General features: G+C 53.4%; 1 protein-coding gene across 4 annotated transcripts in view; it reads right to left on the minus strand.

Moving 5' to 3' along the window:
* Window positions 1-2,771: 2,771 nt before the first annotated feature.
* VAV2 (vav guanine nucleotide exchange factor 2) overlaps window positions 2,772-18,979 on the minus strand; it is a 122,316-nt gene continuing 106,108 nt past the window's right edge. For 2 of the 4 annotated variants that reach the window (XM_085594199.1, XM_077787908.2), the window contains 17 exons: window positions 17,301-17,387; window positions 16,361-16,446; window positions 15,978-16,110; window positions 14,414-14,523; window positions 13,582-13,683; window positions 13,378-13,466; window positions 12,599-12,615; window positions 12,237-12,258; window positions 10,913-11,040; window positions 10,642-10,716; window positions 10,033-10,085; window positions 9,255-9,371; window positions 9,051-9,138; window positions 8,839-8,962; window positions 7,900-7,986; window positions 5,794-5,948; window positions 2,772-5,167 (listed from right to left, as the gene is read on the minus strand). In XM_085594199.1, coding sequence (XP_085450325.1) covers window positions 5,120-5,167; window positions 5,794-5,948; window positions 7,900-7,986; window positions 8,839-8,962; window positions 9,051-9,138; window positions 9,255-9,371; window positions 10,033-10,085; window positions 10,642-10,716; window positions 10,913-11,040; window positions 12,237-12,258; window positions 12,599-12,615; window positions 13,378-13,466; window positions 13,582-13,683; window positions 14,414-14,523; window positions 15,978-16,110; window positions 16,361-16,446; window positions 17,301-17,387 — 1,521 coding nt within the window. In that variant the 3' untranslated portion in view covers window positions 2,772-5,119. Of the gene's footprint in view, window positions 5,168-5,793; window positions 5,949-7,899; window positions 7,987-8,838; window positions 8,963-9,050; window positions 9,139-9,254; window positions 9,372-10,032; window positions 10,086-10,641; window positions 10,717-10,912; window positions 11,041-12,236; window positions 12,259-12,598; window positions 12,616-13,377; window positions 13,467-13,581; window positions 13,684-14,413; window positions 14,524-15,353; window positions 15,369-15,977; window positions 16,111-16,360; window positions 16,447-17,300; window positions 17,388-18,979 lie in introns of all 4 variants that reach the window. The other 2 variants (XM_021543575.4, XM_021543574.4) reach the window with 2 other exon arrangements.

Here is an 18,979-nt window from a genome sequence, read left to right on the forward strand (position 1 = left end):
TGTTGTTCCTTCAGGTCAGGGCTCAGCCCTGGAATTAGGGCCTGTTTGGGCAGGACACAGAAGTTCTGAAGGGCCTCATGCTGGTGTCTCAAAGAAGCAGAAGTTGGGGTGGAGTCAGGGGTTGGCAGGGGCTGGGAGGGATTGGGGTCCCAGCAGCGTCATGGGCCCCCAGGCAGCATCCCCCACTTCTGTAGAGCTCTGAGCAGCCATGGGATGGGTTTTTTGGGGGGGTTTTAAGTGCCCAGCTTAAGTGGAAATGCCCCTTTTCTGCTCCTCAGTACCCAATCCCTCTGCTCGTGCCTGCTGGACACCTTGTGGTACCCAGTATCCAAACTGCCCCACTTTGGGAAGGGTTTGAGCCGAGGGGTTCCCTTATTCCAGCTTTATCCCCTGTCTGCAGCAGCATTTCCCCTCCTTCTCCCAAAGACAAAATTGGTTTCTCCTTTTTACACAGAGCCCCAGCTCCTGCAGGCTTCTCCACGGAGTAAATTGCTCAGAACAACCACAGGGCTGCAAACAAGTCTAAACTCCTGTTTGCAGTGGGGTGTTTCTGTTTGACAGGCCAGAACCATTTCATCAGCGTGTCCAAATTATAAATATGACCTTTGGGTTAGAGCAGACCTAGAACAATACAAGCCCCAGTCTACTTCAGCAGCCTGAGCCCTTCACTGAGCTCAGGATGGACACTGGGGAAAGCAGCAGCTCCCACAGCCCCCCTGAGCCCTGATGTGACTCCAGAGCAGCAATCAGGGGGGTTATTTTTTGGGGTGATCAGTGCAGTGCAGAGGGAGCCTACAGAGTTCAATCTCCCCCTATAATTTTTAGGTTAATTCTAAAATAAAAGCAGCGCAGCGGCTCAGGCGCCAGCTGGAGTTTTCTAGGTCACAGAAAACGTGGTTAATGCAGGGCTGAGCCAGCCAGGCGTGCTGCAGACTGCCAGCACTGCCTCTGCCACCCCAATCCCCATCCCCATCCACCCCAATCCCCATCCCCATCCATCCCCATCCATCCCCATCCCAGCTGTGGGCTCAGCTCTGCCCCACAACCTCAGTTAGGGCTTGGGAAGCACCACCAGCACCTGCCCCTGAACCAAAACCCCCCCAGATCCCAGAGAGTCCTGCTGGGCAGAGCTGTTCTGAGCTCTCCTCTTGGCCACCCCCTGCCTCAGTTTCCCCACCCTGGTGGCACAGCAGCCTGGCCGCTGCTTTTGGGATGCCCCAGGCTGAGTGAGCTCAGCCCACAGTGACAGGAGGAGGTGGCCACGCTCTGGCTGGTGGCCATGGGGGCTCGAGGGGCTGTCCCAGCCCAGGGTAGGTGGCTGTCACCCTGTGACAGGAGCAGGAGCTGCTGCTGGCCCAGCAAACACAGCCACCCCCACGCCGTGTTTGCTCAGAGCCCAGCTCATGGGGGGTGTTCCATCAGCAGCTGCTCTTGCTGGGGGAAAAATCAGAATATTAAATAAATCCCCTTGCCTGGTGTGTCCCCCCCATGCCGGGACAGGCCAGGGGCCGTGCAGGGCTGGACCAGCTGTGCTGGCTGGAATTTCCTCTGCTGTTAATGCCCCTGGAACGCTGCTCCTGCTCTGGTTACTGCACCTGGCCCTGGCTGGGCACGCTGGATCAATGCCCCATTTATTCCTGAGCTGTCACACCCTGCTGGAGCAACCCCCAGGAGAAGATTTTTGGCACAGAGCTGAGCAAAGCCACTGTGGAGGCACCCACCTGCCAGCCCCAGCCACTCCCCAGGGGCTCCGTGTGCCCAGGGATGTCCCCAGAGGCAGGACAGAACAGGAACAGGTTTTTGCAGTGCCCAGCTCTTGGCTGCAGGCTCCAGTGCTGCATTTGGCAGCCCAAAATGGGAACAGGTTTTTGCAGTGCCCAGCTCTTGGCTGCAGGCTCCAGTGCTGCATTTGGCAGCTCAGCTGTGCCACTGTACCCACCCAAGGCCAGGTTGAGGCTCAGCACCAGCAGAGAAGGGTCCAGGCACCTAAATTTGGTATTTCATCTGTGGTTAGACCAAACAGAAAGAGCTTAGACCACAAAGAAAGAGCTTATCCCAGGCAGGGTCAGCACCTGGACCAAGCTTAATACCTGGCTGGGCAGCACCTTCCCAAGCCAGCATCCAAAATGTAGAGGCCTGATTCTCTGAGTAAAACTCTGCTCACTGTGACAACCCCTTCCAGCTGACCCCAGGAAAAGTGAAGCACTGGGGACTCCCAAGGGTGAAAAAAATTAATGTTCTTAATTAAATGACATGGCAGCTCACAGGGACATCACATCCCTGCTCAAGGTGAGGCCTCTTGAACACCTCAGGCTTTTATAAGCAAGTTTTGTATTTATTGCTCTGGAACACGCTGCTGCATGCAGGGCCTGGTGGGATGCTGGAATAGGGTATCCAAGAGTGACTAAAAGCCATGGAAAATCAGCCTTTTTCCTCCACCCTGCAGGGGTTCAGCTCAGAAAAAGAGAGGAGTCACAGGAAAGCTCCTGCATGGGACAACTGCACGAGGGGCAGCTGCTCCAGGAATGAGGAGGAGCCTGACAGGCACCACAGGAGGGATCTACTCCAAATTCTGGAGGGGTAAAAGCACTTACTGTTCATGCCAGGAATGAGGAAGGATCCATCCCTGGGAGCACTCATCTTCCCTGGATGGGCCAAGCCAGCCCTGAGCCCCCGTGCAGCCAAGGGGATTTTAGTGACAACGACCCTGACATGATCCTGACACCCCTGGCACATGAAAAACCATGGCTGGGAAAAACAAAAAAACCCTATCATCAAAATTACACTTTATTTTTTTTTTTTTCCTGTTGGGGAATTTACTTTGATGAATTGTAACTTAAAAAGGCCTGGAAAAACCACATGCAAAAGGGTTTCTAAGTAGCAGCTAAAGTTTCTATTCCAGCATTACAAGCTATTCCAAATTATTTCCAAATTCCCAGCTATAAACTATTCCAATAAACAAACAGTTTGATCTTTAAACCCCCTCCACCCTACCCCAGTTAGTGCAAAGGAAAAACCCAAGGAATTTACATATTATTTTCCAACGTATCCCATTGCAATTCCAAACGATCTGCGACGACCTCAAATAATACATACAATTTTCTCGCCATCATAGAAGAAAAAACATTTCCCTTTCTTATTCACAGATATATTTGTGGCAAGTGGCTGAATAATTACTTACAAACAGAACAATCTCTTTTTAACAAGTTTCTTACACCAGTAAACACAAGAGGGAGAGCTCTCTGGGGGAGGGGGTTTGGCAGGGCAGGCAGAGGGTGGGGGTCCCTCTGGGGTGTAAGGGACACAGGGCCCTGGTGACAGGGCTGTGCTCTCCCAAGGTGATGCCCTTGCCACCTTACAAAATCCAGGTTAAACAGGAGGGGCTGTAAGGCTTTAGGATGTGAGGCAGAACAGGAGGCATCAGGAGTCTGTGTGTCCCACCCGCCCAAAATGCCCCCTCAGCTCCAGCACAGCCTCCACAAAGGGAATGGCACCCTCTGCTCTGCACAGGAGCAGGGAATTGTCAGCTCCCTGCTGGCTGCTCCCCTCAAACTGAGCACAGAGGGGCTGGCTGGGAGGGCTTAGCACCAAACAGTACCTTGGGGATGCCCTGAGCCCCCCCTGTCCCTGCCACCTCTGCCTGCCCTAGCCAGACCCTGCTGCACCCACCTCCCACGAGTGGGGAAAATCCCAGAGCTGCAGGAGGAGCAGGGAGCAAAGCAAGCCCTGGGCTCGTGGCTGAGCAGCAGGGTGTGATTCCCGAGTCAGCATCATTTCCTCATCCTTGGCAGATCCAAACTCCTCCATGCTTACCCCAAGCAGGGTTCTGCTGCTCTGTTTGCAGACTGAGGGCAGCAGCACTGCTCACCCAGCCAACACTGGCAGCTCCCAGACTGGCAGCTGGATCCCACACCAGGACCACCCCAAATCCCAGGGGAACAACAGCCGGGCATGGAAGCATCAGCTCAAAATGCCATGTATTGAGAGAGGCAGCTCCTGGGGCTCAGATACAGGGAAGCTGTTCCCTGTCACGCTCCCACACGTGTATTTTGGTTGTATTTGCACTTTGGGGAGGACAGAGGGTGCTCAGGACACAGAGGGAATGTCACAACACATGGACCTTTACTTGACAGCAGCAGCAGGAACAGCCTGTGGGAGGAAGAGCTGGGGGGAAACGCTGCCAGCCCCCAAAAGTGCACACAGCTGGGCAGAGGAGATGCTTTCACAGCTCAAGGACAGGATTCAGGACTTGATACCATAGCCCTTATTCAGGTGGGGTCACCCTGAGCTCATGAGGTGGGATTTGTCACAGCTGCAAGGAAAATCAGCCTGGCTTGGGGAGGACAGGTCCAGGGACGCATCCTCTGCATGTACCTGGTGTCTTGGCGGCCTCTGAAACCCTTGTGTGGAGAACATCTCACTGAGACCTCCTGCTCACCAGTGGGACCAGTCTGCTGCTCCCTGGGCACCCCCCTGCCAGCAGCAAGGCTGGTGGGACTGAGGTGACTGTAAAGAAAATGGGCTTGGGGGTGCCAAAAGGGCTCTTCCCCCTCCTGCCTGACCTGAAGGTCCACTTCCAGCCTACACCTGAGGGTCAAAATGCTCACAGCCCTCTCCTCCTCCCGGGCCAGGCGTCCCCACCCTGCCCCTCACCCCGACCATGGCACAGTGCTGCCCATGGCTGCCGGGGCCATTCCCAAAATCCTGACCTGGGGAACCACCCGAGTGCTGCGGCAAGGACTCTGCATTGTCTCCTTGGGGCTCCATCCCCTGCAAGCCCCCCAAATTCTCACGCAGGCACAAAACCTTCAGCCTCACCCTCTCTCCACCATCCCCACGGTGGCTTTTGAAACAAGAGGGGTGCAGTGCCCACGCCCTGCTGGGCACCCCAGAGTCTCTGAGCTCTGTCCATCGGGGAGAGCCACTCCGGCAGCGCCGTCCCACAGCCCATCAATCTTCTGTACACGGAGCGGGGGCGAGGCCGGGGCAGCCTGCACGGAGGGGGGGTCGTGAGGGGCTGCAGGGGCAGTCCTGGGAGGAGTCCAGCACGGGGACGCTGCGCTCGGGCTGCGGCGGCCGGCTCCGGGCGCTCGACGACTTCCAGCGGCCACGGCCGCGGTCACTGCACCCCTTCCTCCTCCACGTAGGTCGAGGGAAACCAGCCCACCTGTGGGGGGACAGGACAGGTGAGCTGGGGGCTGGGAACTCAAGGGGAACAGCACAAAGCCTGCCGGAGTTCAAGGAGAACTCGGGGACACGGTGGGGGTGTTGGACACCACGATCCTTGCGGGGCTCTTCCAGCTCTGTGATTTTAGGAGGGAGCTCCCGTCCTGTCACTGGGATTATTCCCTGCTCTTAAGTGCTGTTCCAAGTGCTGGATGTGCCATCACCCTAATTTGGGATGGAGTACATCACCTTGGACACGTTGCCTGCAAGACATCAGGCAGGAAGGATCCATCTCCAGTGCTACAAAATCTGTGGGGTACCAGGTCAAGCCACCAGGCTGCTGGTTTCCCCAGGCTGCTGAGCCTTCCCCCTGCAGGGCCTGCACACATCCCCCATGGGCAGCTTTAGGCAAGATCAGACCCTCCCACCACTGTGCTCCAGTGTGTGCCCTGGGTATCACTGCCACTGTCACAAAGCACCAAACAGCCACACAGAGGTGGCTCTCAAGAGGTGACATCCCACCCAAAACCCAGCAGAGAGTGGGAGGACATGGGACACACCCCCATCCCTTTGCCATCCTGACAGCAGGGAGGACATCCCGCTGCAGGAACGGGAGGCTGCACTCACCCTTCCGTTGGTCTCCCCCTTCCACCATCCCTGGTCCCCTCCAATCCTGCTGTAGATCTTCACCACGTCCCCCTCACGCAGCGACAGCTCCCGCATGTCCCGCGCCGCGAAGTTGTACCGTGCCACGGCCGTGCCTATGACCCGGGGGGTGAACACTGCCAGGGGACAAAGCACAGCAGCTCAGGAGCAGCCCCACCACCACGCTGGCTGAAGCCTGGGGAAAGCTTGCAGAGGTTCAACCTGGGTTTTCCACCGGGGCACCGAGAGCCGGAGCCGCTCGGGCGGAGGAGCAGCATCGCCCGAGCTGCCCAGCCCCGCACGGGTGGCGTGGCTGGGGTTCAAGTGGGTTCCTGCTGGCTCTGGAGGGCTCTGTGGGCTTGGGGAGATCATCTCTGCTGGTCAGGGGCTTGGTGGGGGTGAAGGGCACTTTTGTGAGGTGGTAGAAGGAAGGATTTCATAGGAATACACAACCATTAACAAAGAAATCATGGGGAAATCCTGTTCAGCTCCCAGCGTCAGGTCTGGGAGATTGCGGAGCTGCCACCCAGCTCCCAGCACCTGATGGAGCCACTTTGTAAATCAACTTGGATTTAAGCTACTTCAGAACCAGAATTACTGGGAGTGGGTTCTCCTAGAGGTGTTGAGTGTGCTTTGCCGGGAGGGGGAACCAGCTCCTGACCCGGAACCTCCCCGCTCCTGTCCCTGCCAGGGGGAAACCTTGGGAACTTGGTCCCATGAGAGACCAAATGGTGCCAAAGCCCAACACTGACCAGCAGCTTGGGATGAGGAGATGGCCCCAGGAGCCATCCTGGGAGCTGACCTCCACCTGCACAGCCCCAGCCCCAGGGATCTCCATCACTTCAGGCCGGGGATGCTCAGGGGAAGCACAAGGAGGGGGAAGGCAGGGGCAGCACTCAGCATTCCTGCCCCAAGGTTTGGGCACAGGGAAAAAGGCTGGAGAGCCACACTGGAGGGATGGGATGGGCAGAAGAGGAGAAAAATGCAAGTCCTCTGAAGCTCACAAAAAATAAATAAACACCCTGAGGGGATGCTGTGCTTCATTCCCCTCTTTCTCCCAGGATTTCCAAGGGTTAATTCCAGCTATAAAAGTGTGCAAACCAAGGTTGAACAAAGTTTGAGGGAAAGCTTTGCCCAGGTTTTCAGCTCTTGGGGTGGAAGGAGATGAGGATGGTGATGGCGTTGGACACACAATGTGCAATCACTGGACAGTTTGTCCATCCTGGCCAGGCAGCCAGGCTGGAGGATGGACAGAAATCATGGCAGCTTTGAGCTCTTTCATCAAGAGCTTACTCAGAGCCCCTTGCTACGCAGATTCCTTCCTGCAATAGCTTCTATGCAGTCAGAGAATCGCAAAATCCCAGATTTGTGCTTGAAAAATTCAGTGTTCTTCCCAACCACAGCACCAAGGAAGGCACGTGTGGCTTTGCTGATGATTTTCTCTCTCCAGCCTAAAGGAGAGACTGAAAGATAAAAACTTTAATGGGAAGAAAATCTTGGCAGGATTTTGCTCTGATCCCATCAAGAGGGAGGGTGACACCAGCCTGGGAAGGCACCACTGCACTCTCTGCAGGGACACAGAGCCCCAAAACACACCCGACAGCACAGGTGTGTCCCTGTCCCCTCAGCAAGGGGCTCCTGAGCAGCCTCAGAGAGCAGAGCTCAAACCCTGCAGGACACTGGGGTGTCCTCCTGGAGGACAAGGAGGGTCAGACTGGGACAGGGTGAGATGCTGATGCTCGTTGGGTGAGACACACGGGATAGGCAGGTTGAGCTTGAAGTACATCATGAGATCCCAAAGTGCTACATCCACTTTTTTTGGGTTAATTTTAGCCCCTTTTCTCCAACAGCAACAAACCCATCTCCTCCCTGCCTTGATTTTGGGGAGGTGGGGTGGGGGAATGCATTTTGCTGCCAACTAAGCCACGGTTAATTAACCTAATTAACTGATTGCCCAGGGCAGCACTGGGGACCCCCTGAACTGCCTGTGGGGATGGGGGGACAGGGGGGACCCCACAGGTCCCACTGGTGATGGCTTTCAAGCTGGGGATGGTGGCAGGTCTCTCCAGCAGGGAGAGGCACTGGTACCTGACCAGAAGGGACTGGAGGAGCTCTGAGAAGAAAAGTTGAGGCCCTGAGGACTGAGAAAAGAAAAGTTGTAGGAAGCGCAGGAGGCTGCAAAGAGGTTAGAGAGAAACAGAAAGAGGCAGAACACGCATTAAAAAGGAAATTAAAATAAAATATTATAAAGCATAATGCTTTAAAAGCTGATGGAGGGATACAGGGCAAAGCATGCAAAGGGTCTTGTGCAGGGGCTCTGAGCTGGGATAGCTGAGAAACGGTGTGGCCACAGCCCCACAGCCACTGGGGGCTCAAAATTCATCCTAGGGTTGTATTTAATGCAAAAAAGGTATTTAACCAACTTTTAGAACCCATCTTCCTTTGGAATTCTTTTTTAAATATACTATGGAGAAAAATATTCAAAAGTTATTTTTCCCCATAAAGCAGTTAGTTGTGCACTCAGGCTTTTGGACAAAACAACATCTTACATTATTGCACTTTTTTCTTCCCGTTTATTTTGGTGTTTCCTTTCTTTTTCTTTTAGACACAGACTTACCCTTTCACCCATCACCTCCATTAAAGGAGTCCCACAGGGATTCAAACCACCACCCTGGAACTGGATCCATCAAAAATCTCACGTGGGTGGGAAAGGCAGGTCAAATCCCACAAAGTGACCATCATATCCCTGCTCCCAACCAGAGGCAGGGCAAACCACAGGGTGAAAAACCAGAGGAGGGGAACCAGCCTGTCCCAGCAGAAACTGTCCCTTCAGAGAGCAGCAGTGCCAGAGAGCCCCAGCTCGGCCAGACCCTCCCTGAACCCACCACCTCTGGTGAGACCCATCCTGAAAATGCCACCAGAAGGACTCATCTGCAAGCTGAGCAACTCAAACCCTACAGTGAAGCTGTAAATTCCTTCAGCTGGCTGGAAGGGGCAGGTTTTCCACAGAGCCAAGCTGGGTTTTACCTGGGGAGCGGGTGAAGGTCCTGGAGGTAGAGCGCTCCCGGGATTTGTAGGGGTATTTCAGAGTTGTGTCCAGCTGCTTGAAGCTCTCCTTCAGAGAGTGGCTCTGGTAGTACTCAACCAGCTCCTGGGAAGGAAGGAGAGGCACCTGGCTGTCTCTGCCACCCCCTGCATGACTTGCAGAGACAGTGCTACAAGGGGCAACAAAAACCCACCAGCAAGCTTTCGAACTTCTTGGCTTCTGTGATGTGAATCCAGTTGTCCTTCTCCACCACCTTGATGTGCTTCACCTCCTCGTTGAACCTGCCAACAACAGCAGAAGCACTCAAGAAATGCACAGCCACGTGCTCCAGCCCTGGCTCATCCTCTGTGAGTGGGAAATATTGAATTATTCAGTTGTTGAATGGGGAATTACTCACTTAATGCTGATGGCAAAGCGCTCAGCCTCAGCCGGCCGCTCCCGGATCAGGTAGGTGCCGCTGACGTGAGACTTGAGCAGGTTGTCTGTCTGATGCCTCTCCATGTTCCCTGCAAACCTGAGCCCAGAGGTTAATTAGTTCATTTAATTCGTTAAAATGAACTTGTGTCTTTGAACAGGCACGTTCTGGATAAAAAGAGACATCTTTTTTAAAGGCATGGAGGATGGAAGGCAGGTGGAGAAACATTGGAAATATCCTGAGCAGGAAGGGAAGTGCCCTGAGATACACAAGAAGCTGCCGAGCCACTGAAGCACACAGAGAGTGGCTTCTTCCCTGTGAAGTACCTGACACCTGGAAAAACCCACTAATTGGGAATCAGCATCCAGGTTAATGAGGCCTAAGCAAGAGCTGGAGAGCAGGGATAATTTATATCCATGACTTCATAAATCTGGCTGGAGCTGGAGAGAAGGAGAAGCAGGCAAGCCAAGGCAGGAGTTGCCTCCTGCCTGCCACAAACATTTTCTGGACACAGAAAATGGAGAAGAGAAACCATCATCTCTTTTTTTTACCTCTGTCCCTCTCCATCAGTGAAGAAATCCCCACAGCTGCTGCCAGGGCTTTCAACACCACCCAAACACCCCCGTGGCAGCTGTTCCACAGCCACAGAGAAAGCAGGATGCAGAGCACTGCTGGTGTGCATTTGGAATTCCTTCCTGGAGTGGATTCCTGAGCAAGCAGCAGCCAAAAGGCCAGGCTGGTTTGTTTTTTGCCCACTCACCACGGGTACGCTGTGTAGTCGATCTCCCGCGAGGGCGGCCGGCTGTTGGGGGGCTGCAAATTGAGAATTGCTCATTAGTGAGGAGCCAGCAGCTCCTCGGGCTCTGGAGCACGTGTGGGATGCTCCTCTCCACGGGAGGCTTTCCTCTGCCAAGCCATCCCAGGATCCTGGGCTCGGGCAGAGGAGGGCAGTGTTGTAGCTGAGCATTTCCCTCTCAGCTCCCAGCTGGGACCAGCAGGCTGTGTTTGTTCATTTACCTGAGTGGTTTTTAATTGGGAAGCAGCTGACAACATTACAGCAAGCAGCTAAAAGCAATTAAAACAAACCAATTGCAGTTTTCCTGCGCTGGGCCTGATCTCCAGCACTGTGCTCCTGAGTCAGAGAAGGAACAGAGCTGGATCTGATGATGCCAATCCCAGCCTTGGGAACAGGGCTGGGACTGCCCTGCCCTGTACCTGCACCATGGCTTGAGGGATCCACCTCCCCTGTGAGGCAGAGCCTTTGCTGAAGTGCAGGGAAGGACTGAGGTCTCGAGGAGAAGCTGGGAAGAGTGACAGGGACAACCCCAGGAGTTGGCAGTCCCAGCTCCATCTCCTCTCTGGCACTTACCCTGGCATCCACGGGGCAGGGTTTCACCGAGGAGCTGGGGAAATAACCCGACTTCTTCGTCTGCAGCAGCCTCCCCTGCAAAGCCAAGCTGGGCATCAGACTGGGGCGAGCACTGGGAGCACTGGTGGCACCACGCAGGGCTGGGGACAGGCCCAAATCCCACCCCCCAGCACATCCCTGCACAAGGAAAGCCCACGAATCAAAGGGATAATGCAGAAGTCTGCACTGGTTTAGGAGTTTCCAGGAGTTTCCCAAGAGGAATCACCCTCACCTCCCACCACGGTGAGTCGGGGTCCCCCCTCAGCAGCTCCATCACGTCCCCAATTTGAAAGGTCAGCACAGGCTTCCCAGGAGGGGCTGGGTTCCCATGGTAATTCTGCACAGCCACCATTTTAGGACCTGGCAGAGAAGCAAAACAGTTTCACAACCTTGTCCCAGCTGAAAAAAAACCCAAACAAAACCACCCCTCCTGAAGCCTGTTCTCCTCATCCCCTGACAGGGCACAGCAGGCAGGATTTAGGGGCAGGAAACATGAAAGCACAAAGGAATGGTGTCCACAGTGAATGTTCTTGGCCCCTGCAGTTACATGCATGATTGAGTTCCCTGAGCAAAAATAAACCCAGGAAGGACCCAGCCAAGCTGAAGCTCCAGCTCCCAGCCCTGCACCTGGATCTGAGCCTCACCAAGGAGCTCAAATCCAGCAGAGGAGAGGGAAATCAAGGAGAGGAGCTCTTGCCAGGCAATGCCTGGCCAGCAGCAAGCCCTGCCAGGCTCAGCAGTGACCCCACAATTGCAAAAGGGGCCAGTGAACACTCAGCTACCACCGAGTATCAGCTGGACCTGGGACTCAAAACGCCCCTGGAGCTCCCAGTCAAAGTCCACTTGTCTCGCCAACAACTGCACATTAAATAAACTTCCCCCACTGCACCAAACCCACAGTGTTTATCCTCAAAATGCCTCCCCACCTCTGCCTCTCCCCTCGCAGCAAGAGCACTCTGTGCTTGTTTTGTTGTTTTTTTTAGTTTTTTTTCCCTAACCACAAATTTGATTCAGGTTTCTTTTTGCCAGGCTTGGCTTTCCTTCCATCAGAAATAGCACAAAAACAAATTGTTCTTCTCCTTTGAGCCACAGCAGGGGCAGGGCAGGCCCAGAGCTCTGTCCAGGCCAGTTTTAAACACAGGAAGATAAAAGTTATTGCAGTGAGCTTTGTGACTGATGGCCCATCAGAGCACACTGGACACACCAGCAGGAAGATGCTCCCCCACCAGCAACACATTTCCCTGTTAGAACACGCCTGCTCTGCCCTGAAGGTTGCTTTGGCACGAGGATGTCGTGCCAGGCTCTCCTTGGTCACTGGTGTGATGGGCAGAAGCTTTACTGGCCCAGCAGGGCTGGCCAGGGGCACCCAAAGAAATTATGGGGCAGCAGAGACCCCAGTGAATGTGACCCCGTGCCTGGCCATGAGGGTGCACAGGACCCTCCTGCAGGCATTAAAGCTTTTCCTGCCTTTGGAAGGAGCCTCCCCCTCCCACACACCCAGTGCTGGGGACTCCTGCAGCCTGTCCCTGCCCTCTGTCCCACAGCCATGCCCTTACCAGGTCCTGCACCCAGTGAATCCTGCAAAGAAAGAGGAAAAAGGCTCAGTGAGGGACACATCAGCCTCAGTTCTCCCCACGAGCACCCACCTGATGCCACTGGGATGAGAAAACCTCTCCCCACACCTCCCTGGTACCCCCCAGCCCATGGTGCTCACCCCAGCTGGGTGCTGGCACCTCCTGAGGGTTCTGGTGCTGCTGAAACTGGGCCAGTTCTAGGCTGGGAGGAGGCCACTGGTCCCCAGTCCTGTCCCACACACTGCTGGGACCCCTCTGAGGCCAGGGCTGGCTCTTGCCATGAGCTGCCCACACCCAGACTGGACAAGGACAAAGAGGGTGAGGAAAAAGGCCAAACCACCTACCTGCTCTGCTGAAGAACCTGCAAGAGAAATGGTGGGCAAGGTTAATTTGACAGGCAGCAAATCCCATTTTCTGCCTCTCCTGATGCTCTGAGTATCACCAGGGTGTGAAGCTGAAGCAGGAAGCCCAAAGCAGGGACTGCAGCCACCCAGGGCCATTCCCTCCCTGCTACGAAGTTCTGCAATTTCATCCCTCCCTCCCTCCACTCCTCACCCAAAATCCTTCCAAAGCCACCCTGTGATCCTCCCCTGGAGCATCACCAGGGCTGTGCCTGAGCACAGGTGAGTCCCAACTTTGCCCAGTTTAGACCAAGGACACAACTTTTTGCTGTATTTTGGGACATGTGGAGTCCAGAGAGGAGCTCTCTCCTCATCAGAAATGTTCTCCCTGCTGCAGACCCTCCTGCTTTCACTGTCAAGTGATGAAAATTGATAATCTCTCTTCAATGCCCACCCACAAGAGCTGGAGATGCCACCCCCTGCATTGGCTGGTGGTAATTCACATTGGCTGGTGGTTTAAAATACAAACAAAGCAGCCAAAATTCTCCAAAACAAAGAGCTGCATCCCATGGATGGCAGGCAATCACAGCAGCTCTTTATTTTGGAGAATTTTGGCTGCTTTGTTTGTATTTTAAACCACCAGCCAATGTGAATTACAGCCCTGGCAGGTGGGCTGGGAGCATGCTTGCATTTTTTTATGCATTAACAAACATCAGTGCTTTATAAAGTGAATTTCTCAGATCATTCACGTGCAGCAACGAGCTGCTCATCAAATCACTCACCCATCTTGCAGGGGGGAATAATCTCTAAGCACTCCTTGTGAGCACCTGCTCCACATTTGGGGCAAAGATAGCCCTGGTAAAAAGTTCCTCTGTGCCACAAAAAAAAGGAAGAAAAAAAAGAAGAAAAGTCAGAAAATCCAGCCTCAGCTTTGAGATTTTTCTTTCTGTGTTTTGCTGCAGAACAGCAGGAAGGTTGCTGCTCACCTCAGGAACATCCTGCAGGCTTTGCAGTTGGTTGTCTTTTCAAACGTGTACATCTGGAAGTTGTGGTGATTTGCATTGGCCTTCTCTGGCTTGATGTTGGACCTGAGGGAAAGCACTGGGGGTTATCAGCCTGTCCCCACAGGGCTGCTGGCATTTCAGAGCTTGGACACCTCACAGACACCAAATCCAGTGTGAAAGGAGACCAGGGCTTGGTTGTGGAGAGAGGATTTTGCCCATTACCTTCCCCTAGGACAAGAACCATGGATTTGGCCGGAGTCAATCATCAGCTCAAGCCCTGCTCTGCTCAGGACCAGGTCCTGCAGCACCACCCTGCTCCTGCTCCAGCCTGCTGCTTCCCCATGGCCCAGCACCAGGGTGAGGTGTCCTTCCAGAGACTCACAGAAAGCTTTGGGTTGGACATTTCAAATCACCCCATCCCACCCCTGCATGGCAGGGACACCTTCCCCTGCCCCAGGGTGCCCAAACCCTGCCCAGCCTGGCCTTGGGCACTGCCAGGGACCCAGGGGCAGCCACAGCTGCTCTGGGCACCCTGTGCCAGGGCCTGCCCACCTCCCAGGGAACAATTCCTAATTCCCAATATCCCAATTATCTCAGTTTCAGAGATAAAATCCCGTTTCAGAGATGCTTTGGTGGGGATGCTCAGAGAACAGCTACAAGCTCCCTCTGCACAGGGACTCGTCCAGCATCCACATGAGCTTCCCCAGCACAGCGTTTGCTGTCAGAGCTGCTCTGCAGTGACCTGATGGCCCAAAACACTTTTCCCCAACCCCTGGCAACTGCAGCCAGGGCTAGAGCAGCCACTCATGCTCACATGGCCATCTCAAACTGCTCCATCCACTTCCTCTTCATCTCCTCTGTCTTGCAGAAGAACTGGAAGCCCTGCTTGCCCTGGAGGTGGATCAGGTAGAAGCCATATGACCACTGCAAGAGAGAAGAGAGCTGATAGAGAGATGATAGATGATAGAGAGCTGATAGAGAGATGATAGAGAGCTGACAGAGAGCTGATATCCCAGCAGAACACAGCACATTTCCACTCACACACCTCAGCCACTGCTCTAGAGCCTGTCCCTGCCCCCTCTGCTGAGCCATGGCCAGGAATTGTAAATGCAGGTGAACCCAGTGGGAAGAAATGATGATGTCTGACTCCAGCTCAGAAGGCTGAACGATTTCTTTACTATAATATATTAATATACTATATAAAGGAAGATACTAAAACTGCAAACCTACTTTTTCTAACTACTAACTCACAAATCATGACCCTCTCTGGAGAGTCCAGCCCCAGGTGGGCTGGATTGGCCATCACACTCAAACAATCCTCACCAAAATCCAACCCAGCACTCACTCCAGGTAAACAATTCTCACATGGGAAAAACAAGGAGCAGAAATAGAAATGGTTTTCTCTTCTCTCTGTGCAGCTCTATGAAAAAATCCTGAGAGAGAGAAGAATGTGCCTGTGACAGGCAGGGGCAGCAGGGCAGGAGGAAGGAGAGCTCCTGTTTCTCTAACACATCCCAGTTAATGATGCCTGAGCTGCCTCGGCGCTGTGCACTTGGACCAAACAGGATTTCATGGTGGCAGATGAGAGAACCCAGCTTCTTCTGCTCCACTGGATGCTGCCCAGCCATTCTGTCTGTGGCTGACAGCCTGTGCCAGCCCAAGAGGAACATCTGACCTGCCCACTGCACATATGCTCAGCCTGTCTCAGCACACTGCACACAAACACACGACAGCCAGAGGGGTGCTCTGCTTACCATCTTTCCATGGGACTAGAAAGCATAGGAGAGCAAAGTGGAAAGAAATTTCATTAAAACACAAAGCCAGCAGCATTCCCCTCAGCAGTTCTGGGCTGCTCTCACCCCAGTGTCCCTTATCCCATGGGGGTGGATTAAGTAAAAGCAAGAACTGGAGGTTTTTCCTCCATGGCTGCAGAGTGAGCATCAAACCACGGGAAAATGATGTTCCTTCAGTGCTTCGAGTGCCAATTTTGGCAGCCTGGTGTGCAAAGCTGCCTTTCCAGGCTCCTCCACCCTGCAGCTTGCAGGAGAAAGAACATCCTGCACCTTCCCTCCCTCCTCCCTGCCCTCCTCTCCTGCCCATCTGATGTTTGCTCCCTGAGACTGGGCCAGAAGGCAGAGAGCAGCTTCCTCCCTCCTGCCTCCAACCACCCAGCCTCCTCAGGGCTGCTCTGCCAGGACACAGCTCGAGGATCCAGCCCAGCCCCACATTAATAAACATTTCCCAATGCTATTTAAGGCTGCCTTGAAAGTTGAGCGTTTATCTTCCATCTTCTTTTCCTATTTTAAAAGGCTAATAGGAACATACTACCCTGAAACAGCTCCAAAATGCTCTCCAGAGCTAATCCTTGGTTCACCTACCTTTTTAATGTCCTTGTTATTCATGGGGTCATCAGTCATCTTGTGGAAGAGCAGCTCAATAATTTCCTTCAGCTCATAATTGTACCCTTTCCTCTTGCAGACGATCACCACTTTATCAAATAAAAATAAATACCTGCCCAAAGCGAGCAAATAAACAAAGAAACCCAGTCAAACACGTCATTAAAAAAATCCAAGGGGAAACATTTGGAAAGCTCTGAGGAGCTCCCCAGCTCACTGTTCAGTGCTCGTGCCCTGCTGTGATTTCACACTGATGCTGGGTTATGGCAGTGAAATTCCAGGCAGTAATTAAAGTAATTAAAGAGCTCAAGGGGAATTGCTGGCTGAGGTCACGTTGAGTTTGGGGACACGGTGCTGCCACTCACCTGTCCTGCTTGGTGTGGTTCACTATGGAGCGCACCTTGAGCTCCCCGTCGATCTTCGGCCTCCCAAACTCCTCCAGCTTCACTTGCTGCAGGGGCAAAGCAGATCTCAGAGCCACAGCCAGGCCTGGCACGGTGCTGTGGGCAGGTGGAAGCCCACAGCTGTCTGGATTTCACCCCCCCAGCCCTGCCTGAGGCTCCCAAATCTCCTGGGAGCAGCACCACCCTCAGCGAGGGGAGGGAGGATGCTCCAGGGCAGCCTGGCCGTGAGCACGGGTACAGGAGCCCAGGAAACCCCCAGAGCTCCAGCACTGGCCCCCCAGGCAAGGCCCAGCACTCCAAGCATCTTTACAAACCCCTCCTCACCTGCAATAAGCTATTTCTCAGAGGTTTTCCCAAGAATTAAGGGGTTTGTCTCTGTTAAATAGCCATCCATTAGAAGTTCATCATTTCCAAATGAAGGCAAGGCTTAAAGCCCTCAAACCCAGCATCCCTCCAGGTCTGCTGATGCACAGCAGCAGGACCCAGTGTTTGACACCTCTGGGGTTTGGAGGGTGAGTTCTCCTTAAAATACATGGTTGAAAGTTTTTGGGATTTTTTACATGAGCCCTTCTCCCCTTTCAGTTAACTTCTGCCCTTTTAAAATCAAAAGAAAACCTCTTTGTAAATAGAAGCCAGGTAGGCACCTTGAGGAACTTCTGCGTCCTCCCTACACAAATAATGTGAGAAAAAGCTGAAGAAACATTTTTAGTGTAACACCAGCACGAGAAGCCACAGCCAAAGCAGTTTTGTGATGGAGCATCCACCTCTGGACCATAAGCAAATCATGAGAGACTCTGAACACATGGGCATCTTTCAGCACAACAGAATAAGTAGTAATTGCTGAATAAAAAACCCCAAATACATCAAATTAAACTGGGTTCAAGAGAATTTTACAACTTACCAAGTTTTCTATAGAGCTCTGAAATTCACTTATTTTCTTCAAAGTTTCTTTGTCCCTCTTGACTTCATTGATGTACATGGCCAAGTCCTTAGAAAAAAAAAAAAAAAAAGGGTGAACAGTGATTTTTACTTCAGCAGTACCTGACCCAAAAACATGAGCCTGGCTCCCTCAGGAGCTCCTTCAGCTCCCTCAGAATCCCTCAGGAGTCTGAGCAGGTCTCCACTGCAGCCTGGGCCAGGTGAGGCTGCTGCTGCTCTCAGAGCCAGGCAGGTGCTGCAATGTTTTCCATTTCCCAGAAGATGGCAATGCATGAATCCATGGCAATGCACAAATCCATGGCAGCACAGCGATTCCCAAACCCCAAATTTTCATCCACCAAAGAGAAGGAGCCATTCCTTCTGCTGGAACAACTTCTTGCACCCTTCAGAGCGGATTTGCTGTGCCTGTTTGCTTCTTATCTGCTCCCTCCTTGACCTCAACAACAGCTCTTGTCAACTTGGATTAAATCTGAACAGGGGATTTTTGAAGACATCCCCCCCGGGTCAGACCTTGCTCAGCTCCCCAACACAAGGAGGGTTAATCACATCCCATAATCACAGATCTACGTGACAATACTCGTAACATCACCAAGCCAGGGCTGGCAGGGATGGTGATGAGGAATGACACAAGCAAAAGCCTTCTGAAGCAGGGAAACACAATCTCAGGGAAACACACTCCCAGGGAAACACAACCTAGGGAAACACACTCCCAGGGAAACACACTCCCAAGATCAACCAGGGCTTGAAAGAACAACGTGCAAATGTTGGCTGTGGAATTTCACTGGGATCTGCCTTTCCCCCACCACCACTGAGAACTCAGTCCTGCATTCTCAGGCAGAGGGTTGGTACCTGCACCAAAGAAAGCCCACCACAAATTATTGTTTTGGGTGCAAATCCTGCCCTTGCCTCGCAAAACCAACTACTCAAGCAAAAGCAAAGGGAGCTGAATCCCTTTGGGAATGTCACTCCATCCATCCCCCTGCACAGCTCTCGCCCCAGACAGCAGCAGTGTCTGCTGCCTGCCAGCACAGCAGACAGAAAGGCTGGACTTGTGATGAAAGACATCACTTGGAAGTTAAGCCTTGGTTTACAGATCAATTAAAACCACACTGAATGGCTCCCAAAGCCCCCAAGCCCAGCGTGGTCGGAACTGCTCCCACACTCTCCTGGCGATGGGGAGGAGAAGAGAGAAACCTCCCTGATGGTTATCAGCATCTTCCTGCAGCAAATGCTGAGTCTGCAGCAGAGCCAGAGCAAACAGACATTTATTTTTCAGCCGTGGTGCTGGGTGATGAGGCCAGGAGCAGGGTTTAACCGCTGTCACCACCGGGTCCAGCGTTCATCTGAGGCCACAGCAGCAGGCTGGGAATGCAACGTCCTTCAAAGCACCTCCACTGCTCAGAGAGCAGCTCTGCATCCCTGGGCTGGCAGGGTGATGGCTGGAAAGGTCACCCAGCTTATGTAAGGGCCAGGAAATGCAGCCACGTTACAAAAGCTGCAGCCCAGGGGTGGAAAACAAAGTGACCACGAGCACAGGGATGAATCCTGAGGTGCTCTCCAGAGGAAAAACCTGGAGTCAATGAGCATCCTCCAGTCAGCTTCTGCTGACAATGGATCTGGTGTGAATGTGTGTGTGGGGAG

The sequence above is a fragment of the Lonchura striata genome, chromosome 17 (genome assembly GCF_050655825.1).
Source record: "Lonchura striata isolate lonStrDom1 chromosome 17, ASM5065582v1, whole genome shotgun sequence".
In the NCBI taxonomy this organism is placed as follows: Eukaryota; Metazoa; Chordata; class Aves; order Passeriformes; family Estrildidae; genus Lonchura; species Lonchura striata.